This window comes from Arabidopsis lyrata (assembly GCF_000004255.2).
Source record: "Arabidopsis lyrata subsp. lyrata unplaced genomic scaffold ARALYscaffold_3, whole genome shotgun sequence".
Lineage (NCBI taxonomy): Eukaryota > Viridiplantae > Streptophyta > Magnoliopsida > Brassicales > Brassicaceae > Arabidopsis > Arabidopsis lyrata.
Window position 1 is genome coordinate 23,299,491 of NW_003302553.1, and position 22,428 is coordinate 23,321,918.

Sequence of the window (22,428 nt, forward strand, 5' to 3'; positions counted from 1 at the left end):
CAAAACGAGCAAATCCTTTATTGGAGACATTGTCCTTATTCGTTCGCAATCATAAGTGGTTGTCTGACCATACATTTTAACATTTTTTCAAATGGGATACCAAACCCGACATAATACATGAATTCCTATATTCAAAACACTTGAACCGAATCAAGAACCGAATGGATATCCAAAATATCCGAACTACAATTATATATCTAAAAATATTAGTTACATTTAACTTCAAATAATCTATACACTCAAAATTACAATTATGAACCAAAGATATTAGTTATTTTTAGACTGAAATAAATGAAATATCTAAAACTCTTTAGTTATATTTGATAAAATTTAACCAACGTTTTAGTTTTTTTTTTCTGGATATTCCGAATATTTTTAGGTTATTTTAGATAGTTTGGGAAAACAACTACCAAAACCAAATAAAAAAATTCTGGTTCTAAGAAAGTTTTCTGTTTAAAGAATTGTATCGACTTGAACCGAGAAGGAACCATATCGAAACCAAACTAAAATTATAAAATTCTTAAATGGATCTCAACCCTTCTAACTAAATTATCCAAAACCGAAAAGAACAGATCCAAACCGAACTAATTAACCGAATGACGGGAAAACGGCTTATTCCTCCCCAAACTAAGTTGCTATGGCTAATTCATCCTTGAAACTTTGTCTCGTGCCTAAACCCACATGAACTAACATATAGTTTGAATTTCCTTCCTGAACAAAACAAATCCGGACTAAACCAACAAATCGTTAAACGCCGTTATTGTTCCGTTAACGAACATCTGACTAGGATGCCACATCATCGATCTAAGCGACCGTGTTTTGAGAGAAAAACGGCATATTCCCCCATAAACTAAGTTGTTTTGGCTAATTCATTCCTGTAATTTTATCTCATGCCTAAACCCACATGAACTAACATAAAGTTTAAATTTCCTACATGCACAAAACAAATCTGGACTAAATTGATGGATGAATAACCTAATTGAATAGACAGTTGATGGGATTAAAGGTGTTTTAGGGTATGAATTCTAGGATTTTGATGAATTTAGATGTGTACTTGGATTATGATGTAATTTTTGATTAATTATCAGAATACGATGTAAATTTTGGATTAATTCTCGGATTATAATGTCATTTTGGAATAATATGATGTTCTATTTCAGATTATATTGTTTGCTTGAACAAGTTTAGTTAGAGCTGGATTCAGCACCTCCGAATCCACCAACAAAAATAACAAGTGGGAGATACGTTAGGCTCATAAGCCGGCCCGCGTCCATCTGGGCCGGCCCGCGATGGGCATTTAAATTTATGAGACCGCGGCGGGCCGGCCCGCTAGGACCGCGGGCAAAAATAATATGTCCAGGCCCGCCCCGCTAAACCCAACGGGTTAGCGGGCGGGCCCGCGGGCTTAGTTTTAAATATTTTAAAAATAATTAAAAAAATAAAATTAATTTTTAAAATTTGAAATTAACAATTTTTCATTAAAAAAAAACTTTTAGAATTAATTTTTTTGTAAATCTTATAATTTTATACATTAAATTTCGTTATATGTTCATATATTTCACATATATATTTTTAGAATTATGTAAAAATATTATTTATTTTTATTAAATATTTGTAGTCCGCGGGCCGGCCCGCAAATCCGCGGACAAAACCCGCAAAAACCCGCAATCCGCCTGGGCTTGTCCGCGAGGCCCGCTATTTTATGGGCATGAAAAATGATGTCCAAGCCCGCCCCGCTGTGGGCTACTTGGACAAAGCCTGCGGGCTATCGGCCCGCTTGACACCTCTAAGCGGAGCTGGCTCTGAATCAGGACTAAGTCATTCGAGGATCTCGGCAGGGACCTTTGATGTAGGAGAGGTTAATGCGGACCTCAGACCGAATAACCTAGGAAGAGTATCTATATAAAGACGAGAGAAGACCTAGAAAAGGCATCGCCTACTTACTGAAAAAAAAAACTCACTACTACTTTATGCACTTGTATTCACAAGATCTAGTTAGCTGGTCATTAACGAAACAGTAACATCGTTTAGCAGCTGGTCATTAACGGAACAGTAACATCGTTTAATGATTTGTGGGTTTAGTCTGGATTTTTTTTGTTTATGTAGGAAATTCAAATTTTATGTTAGTTCATGTGGGTTTAGGCATGAGATAAAATTACAGGGATGAATTAGCCAAAACAACTTAGTTTATAGGGGAATAGGCCATTTTCTCCCCAAAATACAGTCGCTTAGATCGATGATGTGGCATCCTAGTCAGATGTTCGTTAACGGAACAATAACGGCGTTTAACGATTTGTGGGTTTAATCCGATTTGTTTAGTTCAGGGAGGAAATTCAAACTCTTTGTTAGTTCATGTGGGTTTAGGCGAGAGACAAAATTTCAGGGATGAATTAGCCAAAGCAACCTAGTTTAGGGAGGAATAGGCCGTTTTCCCACCGAATGACCATGCTTAATTTGATTTACTTCTCTTTTCTTAAGATACAATACTTCTGTTGATGTAAAATATGTTTTAATCTCAAAGTGGTGGGCTGCACTTAGTCCAAATTGGCGTCATACCCTCTTCTATTAATTATAGCATTTATTGTACAGATACGAATCGATTTCGATAAATTTTAATATTATATCACACACATGTCCATTTCCATATATTAAGAACAAACCAATTGTAAAAAAAAAAAAAAAAAAAGAACAAAAAAAAACCACCTTTGGACGTTATCAATAGCTTGTTAAAATGAAAATCAAGTACTTTTCTCTACATGTCTTATTAGTTTCAGATGATCCTCACCATTATCATCTTTCACCCTACCTTCCTCTCAACAACTCATCTCCAATAAGGTAAGGAAAAAAAAAAACTCTTATTTCTTATTTTGGTTTCTCTTTTACTTGATCTTTTCACCATCTATCTACCTTTCTCCGGGATTTCAATATGATGAACTTATTGCGCTATTCGCGTTTCATTACTCAATGATATGAATAATATGGCCAAATCTTATTTGGAACCATCTTAATTGTCTTGTAGGTGTTTCATCAAAAGTCAAAACCATGGCTGACACCAAACAAGGTTATAAGTCAATGCATTTACCTTAATTAGCCATAGATAGAAAATTTCATCTTGTCTAAAATGTTAATGTAAACCAATCATGTGTGGTTTAGATATGGAGAATTCAGATGATGGGAGAAAGATAGTGAAGATGAGCTCGCTTAAACAGAAAGCGATAAGCGCATCAAATAGATTCAAGAACTCGTTCAAGAAGAAGACTCGGAGGACCAGCAGCAAAATCGTGTCCGCAGCCAATACAGATGACATCAATGGGGAGGATTATCTGTCTGTGGAAGCGTTCCGTCAAGTCCTTGTCCTCAACGACCTTTTGCCCTCCAAACACGACGATCTTCACATGATGCTCAGGTTTGTATATTTTTCTTTAAGATCCCTATTAGGCCAAATAATGTGTTGTGTTATGTAATAAAATATCATGAAGTCAACTAATGGAAAAATATATATAATCTGGTTTGTCATTCTGAATAGTACATCAAAGACAAACAAAAAAAATATATGAAACTTTCACCTACGAATGATCCAAACGAACATTTTATTTGATGAGGAGATAGTTTAATAGATGACCAAAATTTTGTTGTCTTAACATTATAACATTTCATAAAATCTTCATACCTTAAAACAATGTTCCTCTCTTACAAGTGAATCAGGAAATGTTTTACACTTTCATATAAATACATATTCATGACGAGTTTATAGCAGTATTTCTTAGCTAGCTAGCTAAGAAATTTCGCTGCTATGTTACTTTTTGTAGATGATTATTGCAATTGTAATATTATGAGTTTTGATGTTTATTATCTACATAGATTCTTAAGGGCGAGAAAATTTGACATTGAGAAAGCAAAGCAAATGTGGAGTGACATGCTTCAATGGAGGATGGATTTCGGAGTCGATACAATCATTGAGGTTAACTTTTTGTCCAAGAATCTTGGAACATCTTAGACCGGTCATTTATATATATATATATATATATATATATATATATATATATATATATATCTATACAATCTTTGACGAGTTATTATTTGTTTGGTTTATTTTTCTTTAAAATGAAGGATTTCGAGTTTGGAGAGATCGATGAAGTACTCAAACATTATCCGCAAGGTTATCATGGAGTGGACAGAGAAGGCAGGCCTGTTTACATTGAGAGATTAGGTCAAATCGATGCAAACAAGCTGTTACAAGCGACTACAATGGACCGGTATGAGAAATACCATGTGAAAGAGTTCGAGAAGATGTTCAAGATCAAGTTCCCTTCTTGCTCTGCCGCAGCCAAGAAGCACATTGACCAAAGCACAACCATTTTTGATGTGCAAGGCGTGGTTTGTCACATTTTAATACCTTAAATCTTCTTTGGAAAATGTATAAATATGAAAAATGATTTAAATGTTTAAAACGATGTGTCATTTTTCAATTATTAGGGGCTTAAGAACTTCAACAAATCCGCGAGAGAGCTGCTTCAGCGACTTCTCAAGATCGATAATGACAATTACCCTGAGGTAGTTTAATCTCAAACAGCTTATTACTCTTAGGTAGTAACAACGTTGTAAATAAATTATTCTTCATAGACTTTGAACAGAATGTTCATCATCAATGCCGGTCCTGGATTCCGACTCTTGTGGGGTCCAATTAAAAAGTTCCTTGATCCAAAAACGACATCAAAGATTCATGTTCTTGGGAACAAATACCAGCCCAAATTGCTCGAAGCCATCGACCCTAGGTAAGATTCTAGTTCTTAACTCATTGATATATCTTGCTTTGTATTAGAAATCATGTACTGATGTACTAATATTCTACAAAAATCCGCGTAATCTCGTTTGTTGTTTTAGCGAGTTGCCACATTTCTTTGGCGGCCGTTGCACTTGTGCAGACAAAGGTGGCTGCTTGCGATCTGACAAAGGCCCATGGAATGATCCTGAGCTTCTTAAGGTCAACTTTGGAGCTTAAAACACTTTTTAATTTAAATTTTTTCTGAGCCACTGACCAAATATAAGTGTGTTCTTATGGAAAGCAGATAGCTAAGAGCCCTGACGCCAGATTCTCGACAATTTCAGAGGATGACCACTTGCTTGTAGAAGAAGGAACATCAATCTCGATGGTCTTTGAAGTAAGCTAAGCTTTGTTTAAACTACGATATCTAATCAAGTATGGACTTCATTCTTTTATATGCATTAAATTTTGTAGCCTCTAGAGAGAAACAAGATGAAAACCATCGAAGAGAATGTGAGTGAGAAGCACATTGCCGCGGTTGACAAGTTCATGGCTCTGTCTTTGCCTCCAAAACCTAATTTAAAAACCCTAAGAAAAGGTGTATATCTACTCACATTAATGCTCAAGTCTAAAGAAATAATTTATTGCTCTCAAATTTTAATCTGTTTACTCCTCCTACACTGTTACGTAGGGAAGGAGCCACAAAAGAAAGACGATGGATTTCTTGTGGGAGGGGTTATCGCTTTTGTGATGGGAATTGTTGCAATGCTCCGGCTATCTAAAGACGTCCCAAGGAAGCTCACGGATGCTGCATTATTCGGCAACTCAGTTTACTACGAGGACTTAAAAATGTCTAAACCGAACCAAAATCAACTTCCAGCACCAGTCTCAAGCTCCGAGTACGCAATTATGGTGAAACGTATGGCCGAGCTTGAAGAAAATTACAAGTCCCTTGACTCAAAATCAGCAGATGATGCTTTAGAGAAAGAGGATAAACTTCAGGCTGCGCTTAACCGAGTTCAAGTGCTTGAGCATGAGTTATCTGAGACCAAAAAGGTAAGATGATCTATAATACCTCAATCAAATAACTCGAATTTGTAGTAATGATTGGTTTGGCTTCTTTATTTTTTCGGGCTTAGGCTTTGGATGAAACGATGGTTAACCAGAAGGGGATTCTTGAATATATTGAGAAGAAAAAGAAGAAGAAGAGTCTGGTGAGACAAATCATTGAGAGAACTTATCTACTTAATACTACATTCGTTGTCTAGATTTCTAAACATTTTGTTATATTTCTTTTCAGTTTTTCAGGTTCTAAATTCGCAAACAATGGTATCATCTGCCGCGAAAATATCAAACGAAAAGCAACAGAGTGTTTCTCTTACATACTAGTGGAACTAAACTCTCATATCTGTATGGTTTTGTATATAACTTGTTGTTAAACAAGAAGTGTGGATTTCGCCACTAGAGGTTTGTTTTGGGTGTTCTCGTGCAATGTTCTTTTGTGGTGGTGATTTCTACTTATACGTGAATTAACTCGTCCTAAAGGATAATATAATGTAAGTTTGAGGTGGTGATTGTCAATTGCTAACTAAACAATTTTACTTTTGAGTGAAGATATGCAAAGTTTGTGAGTGACTGAGAAGAAACTCGGATGATAAATTTAGCTAGTGAGACAAAATAAGAAGAGGTTCTTGATAATTAAAGTTTTCGGTTCAAGGTGAGTACTCAAGAAGTCAAGAGCCTAAAATTGTCAAATAGGAACAACAACCCGGTTCATATCTATTAATGATGTTAAACAAAACTGCGCAAGAAGAAATGTTTGAGTATCACTACAAATGTCAATAAACTAAAGGATCGGATATCTCTCTCCAATCTGTCCAAGTTCTCATCTCTATCTTGTAGCAATTTAAAGAACTTTCTGGTCTAGCCATCAACTAGCACTGTTGATTCTGAAAATCACACAATGAATTTGTTTAAGTGAGGAAAACAAATTCAATTACACTCTCTTGTAAATTCTGTTCAAAGACCCGAAGAAAAGATGGATTTATTGCTTAGAGACAAAGTTAGGGTTTTTGCTCAAGAACAATTATTAGGGTTTTTAGTACAAAGTTGCGGATCCTTTGAATAGAGGACAAACCCCTCTATTTATACAAGTTTTAGGCGGTTTTGAGATAAGTTAATCTTCTAAATTGATAAAGTTAAATCTTCAATCTCTCCTTTCTTCTCGGGATTCTCCTTAATCCTTTGGGAAAATTTCCTTTTTCTTGAATGAAGAAGTCGGTTGCGGGCGATCTCTTGTGTCCGAGTTGAGCTCGCCTGGCGATCTCCTTCTTTAGCCCATTAACAGGCTTAACCGGGATTCCCCGGTTTGCATTGAGTTCTCAATTTGATTCGTAATTCGTCCGGTCTAAGCCGGTTTGTCGGAGGTGCTAATTCCGGCGCCAACAAGGACCGTTCCAACAGTTTTGATGATAAAGGCAAAAAAAAAAAAACGTTTAATACATTTTTGTATTAAAATGTATTATATTTATAGCTTATAACTAAATTTAAACATTTTTATTTTTTTAATAAAATAGATATAATTAAAACTATTTTTAATCTATGAATATAAAATTTTGTACTATTTACTATGAATTTATAATTTTACAATATTTTAATAATCTATTTTTGTAATACTATTTTTATCTATGAAAATACTAAAATTCAAAATATTATATTATGAAATAATAGAGAGAAATATCAATACTTTTAATATATTAAACAAAAACTCAAAATTAAGAAACATAGCACTAAAAATATGTATTTTACTAATATATCAAATTATTATTTAAATTTGTGGGCCAAAAATTTGGTTAATATTGAGGGGACCTAAAACAATTGCCTTTTATTTCCTCATAGGTACGGCCATGCCATCAACATACAATGAACTTGTTTCCTCGGCTTTATCATGTCTCGAGTTTGAAATCCAAAATTTATTACCGCAAATGCACCGGTTCAATCACTTGTAGCACAAATAGGATTGAAACCACAAAGAAATGCTTAATTAACAACTAACAAAATATGCAAGATACTCAATAAGCAAAGTTTCTTGTATGTGATTGAGCCACCAAGGCTAACATAAAAATTTCGTATACAGAATTTTCGTAAATAATGAGAAAATAACTAATAGATCATGAAAAAAAATGAAAATTGTAATCAAATTATTATAATGATAAAAACATGGTTGTGTGCTTTTTGACCGAAATTCACAATCGTGCAAGTGCGATCACCATCCACTATATAACCCTTTGATCAATATCATATAAAAAAATCATAGGAAATATGGGAATTTTCAAAAATAGCCAATACAAAGATACTATATAAGTTTTTTTTTTTTTTGATAAAAGAGAGATATATTTTAACCAAAGAATATATTGATAAGTTTGGAGGAAACCGTAGTAGTAGAATAGTTTCTCTCAATTTATTCATTAGCCAATAGGCTCTTATTTATATAAAGATATTACTTGCATAGCAAGTTCTTTACATTTATGATAATAGTAAATCTACCTATTTAACAATAAAGAGATATACACAAATGTTAACTTTCCTAATAATAATAAGGAAATATATTCAACTCGATCTCGTAATCCCGAGATCTCTCATCCACCGTCGATCTTCCGATCTACGCTTCTCTTTCTCCCAATACCCCCCGACAAGCTCATACGTGGTAACACGTGTGAGATTGGACAAATTTTCAAAATAACGGCTTTATACCCGGCCGTCCGGTCATCATCGACGTTTATACCCGGTCGTGGGGTCAAAGCGGCTATAATACCCAGCCGTCGGGTCATCGACTTCTATACCCGGTCGTGGAGTCATCAACGGTGGAAATACATCTTTTGTAGTTGTGTATCTCCATCGATTTAAAATCACAAGTCTTGGTCGCTCTTCGAACTTCTTGTACATGAAGAAACTTCTGTAATTCGAATTCGCCTCCAATAGATCAGCATCGTATCCATCGGAGTTATCTTCGTGGCTTCCATCAAAATAAATCGTTTGTTCATGTCATCTTTTGAAGTGTGTGACATCAACAACGTCTTCTTCTTCATGATTCTTCTTCTCCAAGGCACTAGCAACTTGCTAGTTATAAAGAAATAAATCGTGGCCAAAAAAAATCTGACCGAATCGCCAACGTAATCCACCAACACTATGATCACGTCTCTCTCTTCTCTTCTCTTCTTCTTCTTTTCTTTTTCTTTTTCTTTTTTTTTTTTTTTTAGAAACGAAAATAAAAATGAAGAGAACATAAATAAAAGAAAATCAATGGAATATGTTTGATTTTCCAAAACAAAGCAACGAAGATCAAACCATTTTTTTTTTTTTTTTTTAATAAAACGCGGAAGCTAACGTAACAGAACCATAATCCACATGAATAGGATCAAAGCTCTGATACCATGATAAGTTTGGAGGAAACTTTAGTAGTAAAATAGTTTCTCTCAATTTTATTCATTAGCCAATAGGCTTATTTATACAAATATCATAACTTGATTAGGAAGTTCTTTACATATATGATAATAGTAAATCTACCTATTTAACAATAAGGAGATATACACAAATGTTAACTTTCCTAATAATAATAAGGAAATATATTCAACTCGATCTTGTAATCCCGAGATCTCTCATCCACCGTTGATCTTCCGATCTACGCTTCTCTTTCTCCCAATATATATTGGATTTGATTAATGACACAAATCGATATAGTTATATATTAAAAATCTAAGAGATGACGGTAAGATAAGAGGATGAAAGATCAATGGTGGTATTGTATGACTAGTAGTAATAACCATACTTTTTACCCCATCGGCTTACCAACTATCGAAGGATATTTATTTATAATGTGACCACAATCAGTTTCTTAAAGCAAGTTGAACCAACTTAATTCGTCCATTTTGCATAGTCTAAAATATTTTAATCTGCGTAAGCCTTCGCTCTCTTTATTCGACACCACTCACCTCTTAAAGTTTTGTATTTGGTAAAGTTAATTTATCCTTATGAGTTATTGAAACCACACTTCTACAAGACTACAGATCATTCGATCTAACTTTCAATTTTTAATAAATTCGGATGAAGATCACCTCTTTTCATCATTTAATATATATTATAACTTTATTCTATCAATCTTCCATTTTCATAAGAAAAAACTGTTTTTTCTAATCCAAAAGTTTCTAATTTGTAAGTTTATATATATAAACTTACAAATTAGTGAGCAGTCTATCCAATTCATAATCTAGTATATGAATTGACTGAACGTAAATCTTATAAATATCTCATTAGATCTCTCATAGAGAGGATTCAAACTTTTTTGGAGAGACATTTATTCTTGAATTAACACTAAACCCTCGTAAGAACATAAATACTTAAACTTTAAAAACAAGTACTATATATACAAGAAAAATGAATTCTTCTCGAGTGTTCGTGATGGCTTTTACCATAACTACTCACCCGAAAAAAATAGTGTGTAATTTTTACAGATGTCACTTGATTCTAAAGTACGTCCTTAATAAGTTTCACGATAAATTAATTGGAAAATGAAAATTGAAATATTAATAGTAAAAACTAACAAAAAAGTACAGTAAAATTTTGGTTAAATCTGAGTTTAGTCGTTACTTTATTGAATGTGTTTGAAAAATATGTTCAATTTTCATTGAAAAATATGTTCAATTTTGAGGGAAAAATAGTTAGGGTTCAAAAAGATTTTAAAGGGAAAAAATAGAAAACTTAACTTGAAAAATTTCATCTTAGTGGGAACTAAAAAAATAAGTTGTGAGTTTTCTTTGCCAATTTACCCTAAAAACTTTTAGTAGCATCATTTACGAGAAAAATGATGCAAAGCTATTATAATTAGCATCATATACCATAAACGATACCAAATTTTCTATTGTTAACGTCATTTATTTATAATTGATGCAAATTTTAATATTTTAACTTCCTTTTAGTAAAGTGATGCTACAAATAACGCTTTTATTTAATTTTAGTGCTAGTTTTGCAAATGATGTTAAATAACTGATGCAACATAGTTAATTTCTAGTAGTGACATTTGATAATTTGACAAAAAATTTACAACACATCTTATAGGAATTGGAAGGATAGTTTCGATATCAGAGGATATTATTGTTGTTCGATCAAAAAAAATATTAACATTAATAGTCCTGATATCTGAGATTTTGGTTAGATATCAGAATTTTTTGTTAGATTTAACCAAAATTTTACTGTACTTTTTTGTTAGTTTTTACTATTAATATTTCAATTTTCATTTTCCAATTAATTTATCGTGAAACTTATTAAGGACGTACTTTAGAATCAAGTGGGATCTGTAAAAATTACACACTATTTTTTTCGGGTGAGTAGTTATGCAGTAACTAAGTGAAATATCGTTTTCATAGGGATTGACCAATTATTAGAGCAGGTCTACTTTAAGAAAAGTTAGAGGATTAAGTCAAACTGAGCACATTGAGTTATTTTAATTAATATTTCAAACTTTTGATAAAGATTAACCTATAACTAAAATATTTAATTTACATAAGAATTCTCTTTATATTCTCCACTATACTCTCCTCTTAAAGTTTGGAATTTGGTGAAGTTTCTTTGTCCTTATGATTTATGAATTATTGATACCACACTTCTATTCTAAAGATGGTTCTTAGTAAATTCGGCTGACGATCAACACTATAACGTTTAACGTTTAGTAGAAACTTACTTTAGACAAGACGATGACAAAAATAAAATATGTTTGAAGAAAAAAAATAGATGATGCTCAAAATGGTGGAGAAAAAATAGATCTCCGAAGTGAGTGGCATGGAGTATTCATGCACAAATCGGACAAAATGGGTTTTGTCCACATTGGAATTTGGTTTGAAATATCATTAGTATATAAGGTGGAGATTGAATGAGCTCATCAAGTCATCAATACTAGACACGACTGTTGGAGATATAATCCAAGTCCCACATCGGAAGTTTGATGGGACAATCAATAATATATAAAGGGTTAGGGCCAATCAACTAATTGCCAATTGGTTTTTAGTTGGAAGCCCAGAATTAGCTCAAATTTAACATGGTAGCAGAGCCCAAGGTTCGAATTCTGGTGGATCTAGAAAAGTGGATACGGACATACCTCAAACCCGAGTAATGGGGGCCCGAGAAAGGGGTTTATTATCGGTCCGAGTGAGGGATCGAGGAGGTGTGTTAAGATCCATGTGGTCCTTGGATTGAAGAGGAGATTGTTGGAGATACAATCCAAGTCCCACATCGGAAGTTTAATGGGACAATCAATAATAAGTATTTTTTTAGTTATCCTGATCACAGATAATGATAACAATATATCCACACTTAATTAAGGTTCCCATTTTAAAAACCAATAATCACTACAAGAAATATGTACATTATTAGCAAGAGAGAAGAGCTATTATATGTCATCAATAGCGTTTTCATAAACACTGTCTTATGCCCCTGTTATGGTAGACCCCCACATACGATAGCGTTTTTAGCACCCTACGGTAGACCCCCACTTACGATAGCATTTTCGTATAATAGCATTAGTGGAATGCTATAATATACTTTGTTATTACACACGTTTAGTGCTGTTTTATATATTGTCGTAACATATTTTCGTTATATAAATTATTTTATTTTATAAAATAAATTTTATATTGGAATCCAATTTTATAAAATTTACTTAATTGGACATATATATAACTTTTCTATTTTATAAATCATCAACAAATAATATTACATTAACTAATTAGTCAAACAAGTCTTACATAACACCAAGTCTTATACTAACATCATAAGGAAAGAGACAAACTTCAATCTCTTCAATTTCTTCCCCTCTATCTATTCACCTCCTCATCAATTGTTCCTATTAGAACTCCCGTCCATAGGCTACATGAAACAAAAGATTTTTGAGTGACGACACTTCATGAAGAACTATTGAGTCACGTCATGATTAAGATAACACAACTGAAACAAGAACCATAAGCTAGTAAAATAAAGAGGTTTCAAGTAAATGACAAAAGAACAAGAAGACAAAAGACCATCTTAGAACTCTTATTCACTAAGATGAAAAAAGAAATCGACACATGGGAATACATCTACCAAACATACACATATGTATACTACGTACTTGGTTAGCATGGACATAATCATGATAGCCATAGAATTAAGCTAATAGGGAGTTTAAAACTTGAAAAAACGTCTTACCACTTAAGCTCCTGCAGCCACATGCAAGCTCCTTCTCCTAAACACCTTCCTTCTCACTTGTATGTACTAAACAAACATAAATGAGCAAAACCAAGACCTTTAGGAAAATTAAACTCAAACTTAGAAAGTAGTATATAAATGACAGACAATGAGTTTATTTCCAAGCTCTCCATTATCATCTAAGAGCTTTAACTCTTCGGAAGCATCAACAAACGTTTTTAGAGATACTTAGAAGTCATAGAAAGAACCTTTCATGGCCTGAGATTGATAATTCAACAAAAATTATGGTTGGTCTAGTTTTCCAACTCTGATCGATGCTCCTGCAAAGTAAATATTATGGTTGGTCAAGAAAAGAAATATATTTTTGCACTCTGTACCTAGTTAGGAGTTTAATTAAGTAAAAAAAAAAAAACTGCACACTAGCTAGTTAGAGCATAAACTTGTCAAAGGATATAGTTACATTCAAATTAGCTTCTCCTGAGACTGAAAAATAACAAGTCCCTGTTGAATTCGGCAACAATGAAGCCAAAACTTGCTCTCTTATCGAACTCCTTCACATCCAGAAAAGTGTTAATCGAAATATCAAGTTTGCATCAAAATCAAGCAAAGCACAGGAAAAAAAAAACTCAACATTTAAAATAGAAACACACAATAATTGAATGTTCGAAAACTTACTACAAATTAGAAAAAAAAAAAACAAATCATCTAGGTCATACCATCTTTTTCTTGGCAGCGACCTTCACTCCTTTCTTCGTTGGCCTTTAAAATATGTTTCAAGACCCTCAAATTTTCTATCATTAGCATCGCCTTAGCTTCCTTCTCATAAACGAATAAGTTTAATTCATAAAACAACTATAATCAGAAAAAGAATTCTCATTGAGGCATTATGTCGAACAACATAAGTTCATTAAAAAAAATTGTATTCATGAGTGTAATGAAGTTAATATCAAATGACTTGTGATGAGAGCAGAGAAAAAAATCTGCAGGTTTATCTTCGTTCATCCACATGGTGAAACTAAGAGACGAACTATAAGCAGTTAACAGGGAATTAACCTTGAGAAAGAGGACTGGATTGAGCTACTTGAAATTGATTCTCGGGAGAACTAGTCGAATCTCCAGGCTTCACAGACCCAACCTGCAAAACAAAAAGGAGAGAACATTAGAACTTGAGATTTATAACGTATTACTGCAATTTTTGGACATTAGAACATCTCCTTCCCCCCCAACACTTCCTTACGTTTAGAGATGAAGCCAAAACGATGTGAAGATCTGAGAAGAAAATTGAACGCACGAACGAGGGAGACAACAAACGGCGTTTTAGCTAACGATCTGATGAAAACTGAAGATCTGACCCATAGTTCCCCTTTCAAAATCCAACCACAGCGCCGTCGCAGTAATTTCATCAAACACATGGTCTACGTACAACCGCCAAAGTTTTTAGACACAAAAAAATGACAGAGAGGGAGGACGAGAGAGGGATAGAGCAAGGGAAGGGACAATTGCTCTGGCTAGGACGAGATTCAGTTCGTGGGTATGAGATTTTTAGATCTCAGAGGTTTTTTTAAGAAAAAGAGAAATTATTTTAGATCTAAGAAGTTTTTCGATAAAAAGCTATTATTTTGCCGCTTAAGTGAATAATTTGGTTAAGTGTTGGCGGACTAGGTGATTTTAGATTCCCGCTTAGGGAATTTTTATCTTAGCGTTTAATAAATGCTATTATCTAGTAACCAAGATTACAAACTCATTTTTAATAGCAGTAAACGAAAATGAGCTATCCTCTGGTGCTATCAATGCCCATATTTCTTGTAGTGTTTTGTTAATTTGTTTATTGCTTTAAGCACAACTTCGTTTGCTATGTGACATCGATCAATCTTAGGATGAACTATCCAAATAACAAATTACAATCTTAAAAGCTGTCCTCCTATAAGTGTTTTTCTAGTATTTAAAATTGTTTAGATATTAGGCTTAAGTGATAATTACTCGAAATATTATCATCTTATACCAAAACACAAATAAATAAACATAATATTAAAATCAAAGCCACTAACTTCTTTAGACTTATGGTGGCCAACGATGCAACAACAGGAAAGTGGTCAACTTTCTAACTTTTCTTTCTCCCCCATTTTCATGAAAAAATTAATTAAAAATCTCAAAAAAAGCATAATACGACATTAATTTGCATTAATCGTCAAGTTGCAATTATGTGTCTAATCATTTTTTACAATGCCACACCAAAAATATATTATAATGATATACTGCCTCCGTTTCATAAAGAGTGTCGTTTTAAAATTTTATTTTTGTTTCACAAAGAGTATCGTTTTAGGTTTTCAATGCAAAATTTAATGATTTTTTATGTTTTATGACTATTAGTATTCTGCAGATTGTTTTACTATTGGGCAGATTATGTTTAGGTATATAGTTAATGATGTTTTTGTTTAGAAAAAATAAAAAATTTAATGTTTTCTTAATCTGTGTACAAAACTCTAAAATGACACTCTTTGTGAAACAGAGGGAGGGAGTATGAATGAATAAACTCTTTAACTTGGCCTCTTGTTTCTTCTCATTTATTATACCTAAAGAGTCGAAACCAATTGAGAACTCAGTTTTTCCACGAGGAAAAAAAAATTCCTAGGAGAGCTAATAAAGTTATGGGTGTGTCACCATTATTGATGAAGAACCTTGGTTTCATCTTCATGATTGTTTCAGCTTCTGCTCTTTCTGTCTCTTTTGCAGGTTTAATTTCTCTCCCTCTCTCACTCACTCTCATCTGTTTTGTTGCAGCTTTTCTCTATACTTCATGTGCGCAAAGAATTTATTTAGTCTTGTTAGAAAGAAAGGATCATAATTGTATAATCACTTAAGATTAATTCCAAAGTGCATATTAATGCATGACGTTTATAAGCATGAACGTATTATGACACGATCCCGAGGTTTTTTGGTATATGTTCAAGAGATTTTTTTTTATTTTTTTTCTGTTTTAGTTGTAAGATATTTGTTTATGTTCCCATCAAAAGTATTTTTACCAAAAGTATTTTGCATCAATATTTTTTAAATTTCATTTATTTTAATATCACCGTAAAATAAAATGGGTGTTTTCATCAAATATCCCTTGAAAATTGTAAAGACTATAGAAACGATGAATTTTCATTTAGAATTTACTATGTTCAAAAGAAAGAAATATTAGAATTTTAAAATTGAAATACATAGTATTTGAACTAAGAAAACATTTTAACGCTTTTATCTTGAGCATGGGGTGTACTTTACTAGTTTGTGTTACTATCGTCGTTATGATTTAAATATTGTAGTTTGTCGTTGTGTAAACCATAATATTAAAAATTATTTGATGAACACTAACAAAATAACGAAACTAATCAACTATGATGATCATGATTTAGGTATATATTTAAAAATTAAAATATTTTTTTACAGATGTAACAAAAAAAAACTTATTTTGTTATGCAGGCCGACCATCGGTTCTAGTCCATACACATATAGATCTTCGTGATGAGGTTAGTCTAACTAACATATATAGGACAATGTGTTTCATAGATATTTGTGCTTATATTTTCTTCCTTGTTTCCAAGAAACAATTTTTGGAACTAAATTTGGTGAAATGTGAGACAGATGGTGGAAAGAAGCATGCATGATCATGAGAGGCTTTTAAGAATGAACACAAAGGATTATGGGCACAACAGTCCGTCGCCAAGACTTGAGAGGCCTCCTTTCAAGCTTATTCCCAATTGATGACATCAGAATTGGTTCTAATCCACATTAATTAATATAAATATATACATATATAGGTTTAATTAGTTTCAGTGACTATATAGTTTCATCGAAATTGAGAGATGTAATATAAATATATGTAATAACTAAATAAAAGGTAAGCAGCTAGACCTAGCTATGCTACTACTATATACTATATATGCTCTGCGCTTATTTATCCATGGCATCACTATAATGTGTCTTTGTCTTGGGGTTTCAAATATAGGTGCTTGTGTAATACTATTAATTTGAACACATATATAACTTATGAAAATTTGTTTATTCAATGAAAAAGGAGAAACATTTAGTAATTGTAGTACACTACTTTTGTTCCATTGAGTGATATAAATATTAATTAGAAATTTACTTTCATTTAGAATTGAAATTTAAAGTCAGTTCCTACCCAATAAAAATAGGGCAATGGTGTTAGCTTTTTTTTTTCTATCCAAAAATTGTGAATGTTTCATATTATGCCATATTGCATTTTGAATCTTCATTTGTAGTCCATTCAGTCCTTAAAAAGGTTATTTTCAAGGTATGAATGATTTGAAAGAATTATAAAGAAACGAAATGAAAATAGAGACAAACTTATAAAAAATAGAGAGAGTACATCAATTAAGAAGGCGTCCCCATTCGCTTGAGTGAGCATAATCGAGAGATATAATGTGGCTACGCACGACTTTGTCAATTGAATGAACCATGAATGATGTAGGGTGGTTGCCGTTTTAATGGCATCTTCCTTTCCTCTCCGTCCAAAAATGGTTTTATTTGAAGTAGAACAAAGTCGATATTATTCATTGCAGTGGATATAAGCTAGTTTAATGTGTCAGTCGAGTCCTCAAACAAATTTATCCGTTTGTTTATAGATATGTTTATATAAAAAATTGTGTACCAATTTTATAATATTATTCCTTTTATTCAAGCCAAAAAAATTGAGAAATGTAATTTTTTGGTTAAGGACATTAAGGTAAGTCGTAGAGAAAATGAAGTCGTATATGGAATCGTTAAGCATTCTTAGAATTTTGGAAAAGATAGACATTAGAATTGAACGTGAAATAATCTAGTTATATGATTATCTATCCTTGATCACATTGATGAAAAATGTGTGGCCAAAGATGTTAACGAATTGTGAACAAAACATGGCAATATAACACTAGTGTGTTTGACTTTTAAAGATATTTCGATGTGCAAATTAAAAAAAATAAAAAGTTTAGAACGAGCTTAAAAGAAGAGACAATTTACATGCGATGATATGCCAAAATATATATATATCATGAATTTCTTATGGTTATGGGTTGATTTGGTACATCATTTTGATAGTGGGTGATGGGATAAGAAGATTCAAACATGAGACCCTTCATTCATAAAGAAGGCTCTTGTCATCTTAAGATAAAAAATTGTTCCCAAAACAATGAGATATTTAACAAACTTTATACCGTTGATTATGTATTGGATGGATAGAAAATCAGCACCAATTATATTAGCTGCTCTGAAGAGGGCGGTGGTTTGTCTGGTTAGAGAATATGTCCAGCAGTTGTGCCCAATCTGGTTTTGTATCCGGGATTGACAAAATGATCCAAATCATGAAAATTTAAATTCAGTTCATACCCGATAAAAATAGGGGGAAGGTGTTAACTTTTTTTTTCTATCCAAAAATTGTGAATGTTTCATATCATACCATATCACATTAATTTTGATTTTTTTTGTTTGTAGTCCATTCAATCCTGAAAAAATGTTATTTTAAGCTATGAATGATTTGAATAAATTATAAAAAAAAACAAAAGTGACCAAATAGACAACTTTATAAAAATTAGATGTTCGAGAGAGTCCACCAATTAAGAGGGCATCCCCGTTCGCTTGAGTAAGCAAAACTGAAGTGTCAGTCAAGTCCTCAAACCAATTAATAAATATTTGTTAATAGATATATATATATATATATATATATATCTATATATATATTTTGTTATGAATAGTCTATAACAATGTTAATTTGTACCATTTTTGTATTATTATTCTACCTTATATTCAAACCAAAACATTAAGAAATGTTTGTTTTTGCTAAGAAGCTTAAGGTAAGTCAAAGACAAAATGAAGTTGTAAGAAAGATGTATATGAATTCTTTAAAACATTCTTAGAAATTTGGATAAAAGCAGACATTAGAAGTGAGTGTGAAATAATCTAGTTAAATGACTATATATATTATTGATCACATTACTGAGAAATGTGTGGCCAACTATATTAACGAATTGTGAACAAAATATAGCAATATAACACTAGTATGTTTGACTTCTAAAGATATTTCGATGCACAAATTTGTATGAGATGATTTGTGCTAAATTCTTAGAATCTAAACTATTATTTACTCTCAATTTTGTTCATTTTAAAAACTAAACCCTCTCAATATTGAGCCTTGGGCTCCTCTTAGCAGCATTGGAGGTTCATTATGCAAATCTAAAATTTGAAGATGTCAAATGGAATTGGGAGTAAATTCAAAGGTTTTTATTGCAAAAGTATTTTTTTTTTTTTCCTCATAAAAGTGTAATTGGTCAGAGTCTCCCAGCTTCGAAGCACGAGCGGAGCGAGGCAAACCAAAAATCCAGTTCGCTTCGTTGCCATATTCAATTCTTGTTCATCTTCCTCAAATTCAGCTCGAAAGTTCCAACCTTTAATTCTTTAATGGAGATTCTCCATCCCGATCAAGCAACCTCAAACGGTATACGAATCTTCTCTGTCAAAAATTAGGTTTTTTCGTCTGATTTTACTCTCACTACATTCTATGCATGTCGTTCCCAAACCTGATTTCGAATTCAATTGGTTGAATTTCTTCTGTTGTTCATTTAGAGAGTAATGTGACTATGTGGCTTTGTTCAGGGTTCTACAAGAATGTGCATAAAAGAAAGCAAAATCAAGTTGATGATGGACTTTGTTCCGATTCTGAAGCAAAGCGGTTAAAGAGTTCATCCAAAGTGATTGATTACTCTAACCCATTTGCAATTAGTAACATGCTTGAAGCATTAGATGGTGGTAAATTTGGGAGTGTTACTAAAGAGTTGCAAGAGATAGCTGATATGAGGATGGATTTGATTAAGCGTTGTATTTGGTTATATCCATCGTTAGCGTATACCGAGTTTGAAGATGAGAAGACGATGTTGAGTTTGGATAATCAACAGGTTGTGGAAGGTGGTGTTATTAATTTGGATGATGATGATGATGATGATGATGATGTTTCGAATAAAGCTATTTGTGTTGTTCCTTCGTCTGAGATTGTGGTTCTTGATTCTGATGATGAAGACAATGAGAGGCAGAGGTCTACGTATCAGTTTCAGTCTACTCTTGTACAGCTTCAGAAGAATCAAGGAGATGTGACTCCAGTAACACCGCAATTCACTTTTGAGGAGGTCGATTTAGGGAGGAGTAAGGAGATGATGCCTTCTGTAATTAAGGCCATTGTGGTAAGTTATGTTTTTCTCTTAAGCTATCGAGTACTGCGTTTGAACTTAATTAAAGGTTACAAATTAATGTCATCTGTGTTTACAAACTAGCAATACAAGAGGTTTAAGTTTTGTTTATATGTAATTTTCATAGGAGGGACAAACAAGTAGAGACAAAGTCATTGCCATAGAAAATGGTGTGGCTAACGAAAAGGGTGTCTACGTGGGGGTTGAGGATGATGACATTGATAATGAGTCTGAAGCAGCAGATGAAGATCTCGGTAATATCTGGAATGAAATGGCCATGTCTATAGAGTGTTCCAAGGTATATATGTCTGAACAGTTACTTCAGATGGAACTGAAGTTTCAGTCGATACGACAAAACAATCTTGTGTTATGTTACCTCTTGCCGTCATATACATTTGTGAAGAAACTCATCACAAGTATTTTAATTATTTGTGTTTCTTCCCTTTCTTTTTGGTTGATAGAGTTTCTGTTTGACAAATCGGTTGGAATGGACTCTACGTATGCATTGCTCAGTCAAGCTTCCTTGTTCCTTAGTGTAGTAATGTTGCATCTCTTAGGTTTCTTGCATTTGAGATAGTTAGTAGAAAGCTCATTTTAAAAGCTTCGCTCCTTAAATTTGATCTTTTTCGCCACTTTTCCTGCTTTGTTCATTTCTGATTACAATAAAATGTACAGGATATAGCATGGGAGACTTCGCATAAGCAAAAGGCAGATGTAGTGGAAGACTGTGAGCACTCATTTATTCTAAAGGATGATATGGGTTATGTTTGCCGTGTCTGCGGAGTTATTGAGAAAAGTATACTAGAGATAATTGATGTGCAATTCACTAAAGTAAGTATCCTTTTTTTCTGATACTAAGCTAATTTGTCCTTTCAAGGAAAAGTATGTTTCTTGGTATTCGACAAATTTTGTTGTCTGAATACAATAGGGTAGGACTTCTCCATACATGTGGTCTATTTTCATTAGCTCCATTATGCCTAAAGTTTTTTTGTTATATAACTGTTACGGAAATTTTTATATCCATATGATCTTGAAATTGTTTCCCAAGTCAGATTCTGGTGGAGCTTCTAATTTTTCTTGTAATTTTCATTGTAGGCAAAACGAAACACAAGAACATATGCCTCTGAAACTAGAAATAAAAGGTTTGGCGAATCTGATGCTGAACTTAAGTTTTCTGAAGAAGGGCTTATGATAGGTGGACTTGCTGCTCATCCAACGCATGCTGACAAAATGAAGCCTCATCAAATTGAGGGATTCCAGTTCCTTTGCAGCAATTTAGTGGCAGACGATCCTGGTGGTTGTATCATGGCTCATGCTCCAGGTTCTGGAAAAACCTTCATGATCATCAGTTTTATGCAGAGCTTCCTTGCTAAGTATCCTCAGGCTAAGCCACTGGTTGTGCTTCCAAAGGGAATTTTGTCTACATGGAAAAAAGAGTTCCTTAGATGGCAAGTTGAGGACATACCACTGCTTGATTTCTACAGTGCTAGAGCAGAAAACCGAGCACAGCAGCTGGCTATCTTGAGAAAATGGATGGAGAAGAAGAGTATCTTATTTCTTGGGTACAAGCAGTTCTCAACTATTGTGTGTGATGATACAAGTACCGACTCACTTTCTTGCCAGGAGATACTGCTCAAAGTACCTTCGATCCTCATTTTGGATGAAGGACACACTCCAAGGAATGAGGACACAAATGTATTGCAGTCCCTTGCCCAAGTCCAAACACCAAGAAAAGTTGTCCTCTCAGGAACGCTTTATCAGAACCATGTAAAGGAGGTTTTCAACATTTTGAACCTCGTTCGACCCAAATTCCTCAAACTGGATACCTCCAAGTCTATCGTGAAGAGGATATTGAGTTATGCTCCTATATCTGATGTAAGGTCACATATGGGAAACAATTCAGATGTGTCTTCGGCCTTCAATGAAATTGTGGAGTACACACTGCAGAAGAGCGAGGATTTCACGATGAAAATTAATGTAATCCAAGATTTGCGGGAGATGACAAAGAAAGTGCTTCATTACTACAAAGGAGATTTCCTAGATGAGCTTCCTGGACTTGCTGATTTCACTGTGGTTCTTAACCTGTCTCCAAGGCAGTTGAACGAAGTGAAGAAGTTAAGACGTGAGAAGAGAAAATTTAAGGTTTCGGCTGTGGGAAGTGCAATTTACCTTCACCGCGAAGCTGAAAGTTTTCTCTGAGAAGGCTGA

At 33.4% G+C, this 22,428-nt stretch overlaps 3 protein-coding genes and 1 long non-coding RNA gene across 6 annotated transcripts in view; 3 read left to right on the forward strand and 1 right to left on the reverse strand.

Moving 5' to 3' along the window:
• The first annotated feature begins 2,655 nt into the window (after positions 1-2,655).
• LOC9322290 (phosphatidylinositol/phosphatidylcholine transfer protein SFH7) lies at positions 2,656-6,373 on the forward strand. Its single transcript, XM_021033700.1, has 13 exons — positions 2,656-2,835; positions 3,020-3,061; positions 3,154-3,406; positions 3,862-3,961; positions 4,111-4,377; positions 4,477-4,554; positions 4,624-4,775; positions 4,885-4,984; positions 5,070-5,162; positions 5,240-5,363; positions 5,457-5,821; positions 5,905-5,979; positions 6,066-6,373. Exons 2-13 carry the CDS (start codon positions 3,043-3,045, stop codon positions 6,078-6,080), a joined length of 1,641 nt encoding a protein of 546 aa, XP_020889359.1. The 5' UTR covers positions 2,656-2,835; positions 3,020-3,042; the 3' UTR covers positions 6,081-6,373.
• A 6,122-nt stretch (positions 6,374-12,495) lies between these two features.
• On the reverse strand, positions 12,496-14,752 carry LOC110229754. 3 transcript variants are annotated; one of them, XR_002333140.1, is made up of 3 exons: positions 14,238-14,752; positions 13,001-14,135; positions 12,496-12,682 (listed from the first exon to the last, which is right to left on the reverse strand). It is a non-coding gene; the product is annotated as an uncharacterized LOC110229754 (long non-coding RNA). The 3 variants fall into 3 exon arrangements; XR_002333141.1 differs by lacking the exon at positions 12,496-12,682 and having other exon boundaries at positions 12,835-13,551; positions 13,717-14,135; XR_002333139.1 differs by lacking the exon at positions 12,496-12,682 and having other exon boundaries at positions 12,835-14,135.
• Positions 14,753-15,549: 797 nt separating this feature from the next.
• LOC9320235 (protein CASPARIAN STRIP INTEGRITY FACTOR 1) lies at positions 15,550-16,949 on the forward strand. Its single transcript, XM_021030567.1, has 3 exons — positions 15,550-15,733; positions 16,463-16,509; positions 16,625-16,949. Exons 1-3 carry the CDS (start codon positions 15,649-15,651, stop codon positions 16,742-16,744), a joined length of 252 nt encoding a protein of 83 aa, XP_020886226.1. The 5' UTR covers positions 15,550-15,648; the 3' UTR covers positions 16,745-16,949.
• A 2,332-nt stretch (positions 16,950-19,281) lies between these two features.
• Positions 19,282-22,428, forward strand: part of LOC9320236 (protein CHROMATIN REMODELING 35) — a 3,680-nt gene continuing 533 nt past the window's right edge. Inside the window, 6 exon segments of the mRNA XM_021032179.1 lie at positions 19,282-19,475; positions 19,634-20,214; positions 20,348-20,518; positions 20,896-21,051; positions 21,316-22,395; positions 22,397-22,423. Of these exon segments, the coding sequence (XP_020887838.1) occupies positions 19,439-19,475; positions 19,634-20,214; positions 20,348-20,518; positions 20,896-21,051; positions 21,316-22,395; positions 22,397-22,423 (2,052 nt within the window). The 5' untranslated portion in view covers positions 19,282-19,438.

What these genes read in the sequence shown, in the direction of transcription:
- LOC9322290 (XM_021033700.1), top strand. An exon ending in GATCTTCACATGATGCTCAG is followed by an intron (nt 3,407 to 3,861) that starts GTTTGTATATTT and finishes TTATCTACATAG; the next exon opens with ATTCTTAAGGGCGAGAAAAT. An exon ending in CAATCTCGATGGTCTTTGAA is followed by an intron (nt 5,163 to 5,239) that starts GTAAGCTAAGCT and finishes TAAATTTTGTAG; the next exon opens with CCTCTAGAGAGAAACAAGAT.
- LOC9320235 (XM_021030567.1), top strand. Translation starts at nt 15,649, where the DNA reads ATGGGTGTGTCACCATTATTGATGAAGAACCTTGGTTTCATCTTCATG. An exon ending in TCTTTCTGTCTCTTTTGCAG is followed by an intron (nt 15,734 to 16,462) that starts GTTTAATTTCTC and finishes TTTGTTATGCAG; the next exon opens with GCCGACCATCGGTTCTAGTC. An exon ending in ATATAGATCTTCGTGATGAG is followed by an intron (nt 16,510 to 16,624) that starts GTTAGTCTAACT and finishes AATGTGAGACAG; the next exon opens with ATGGTGGAAAGAAGCATGCA.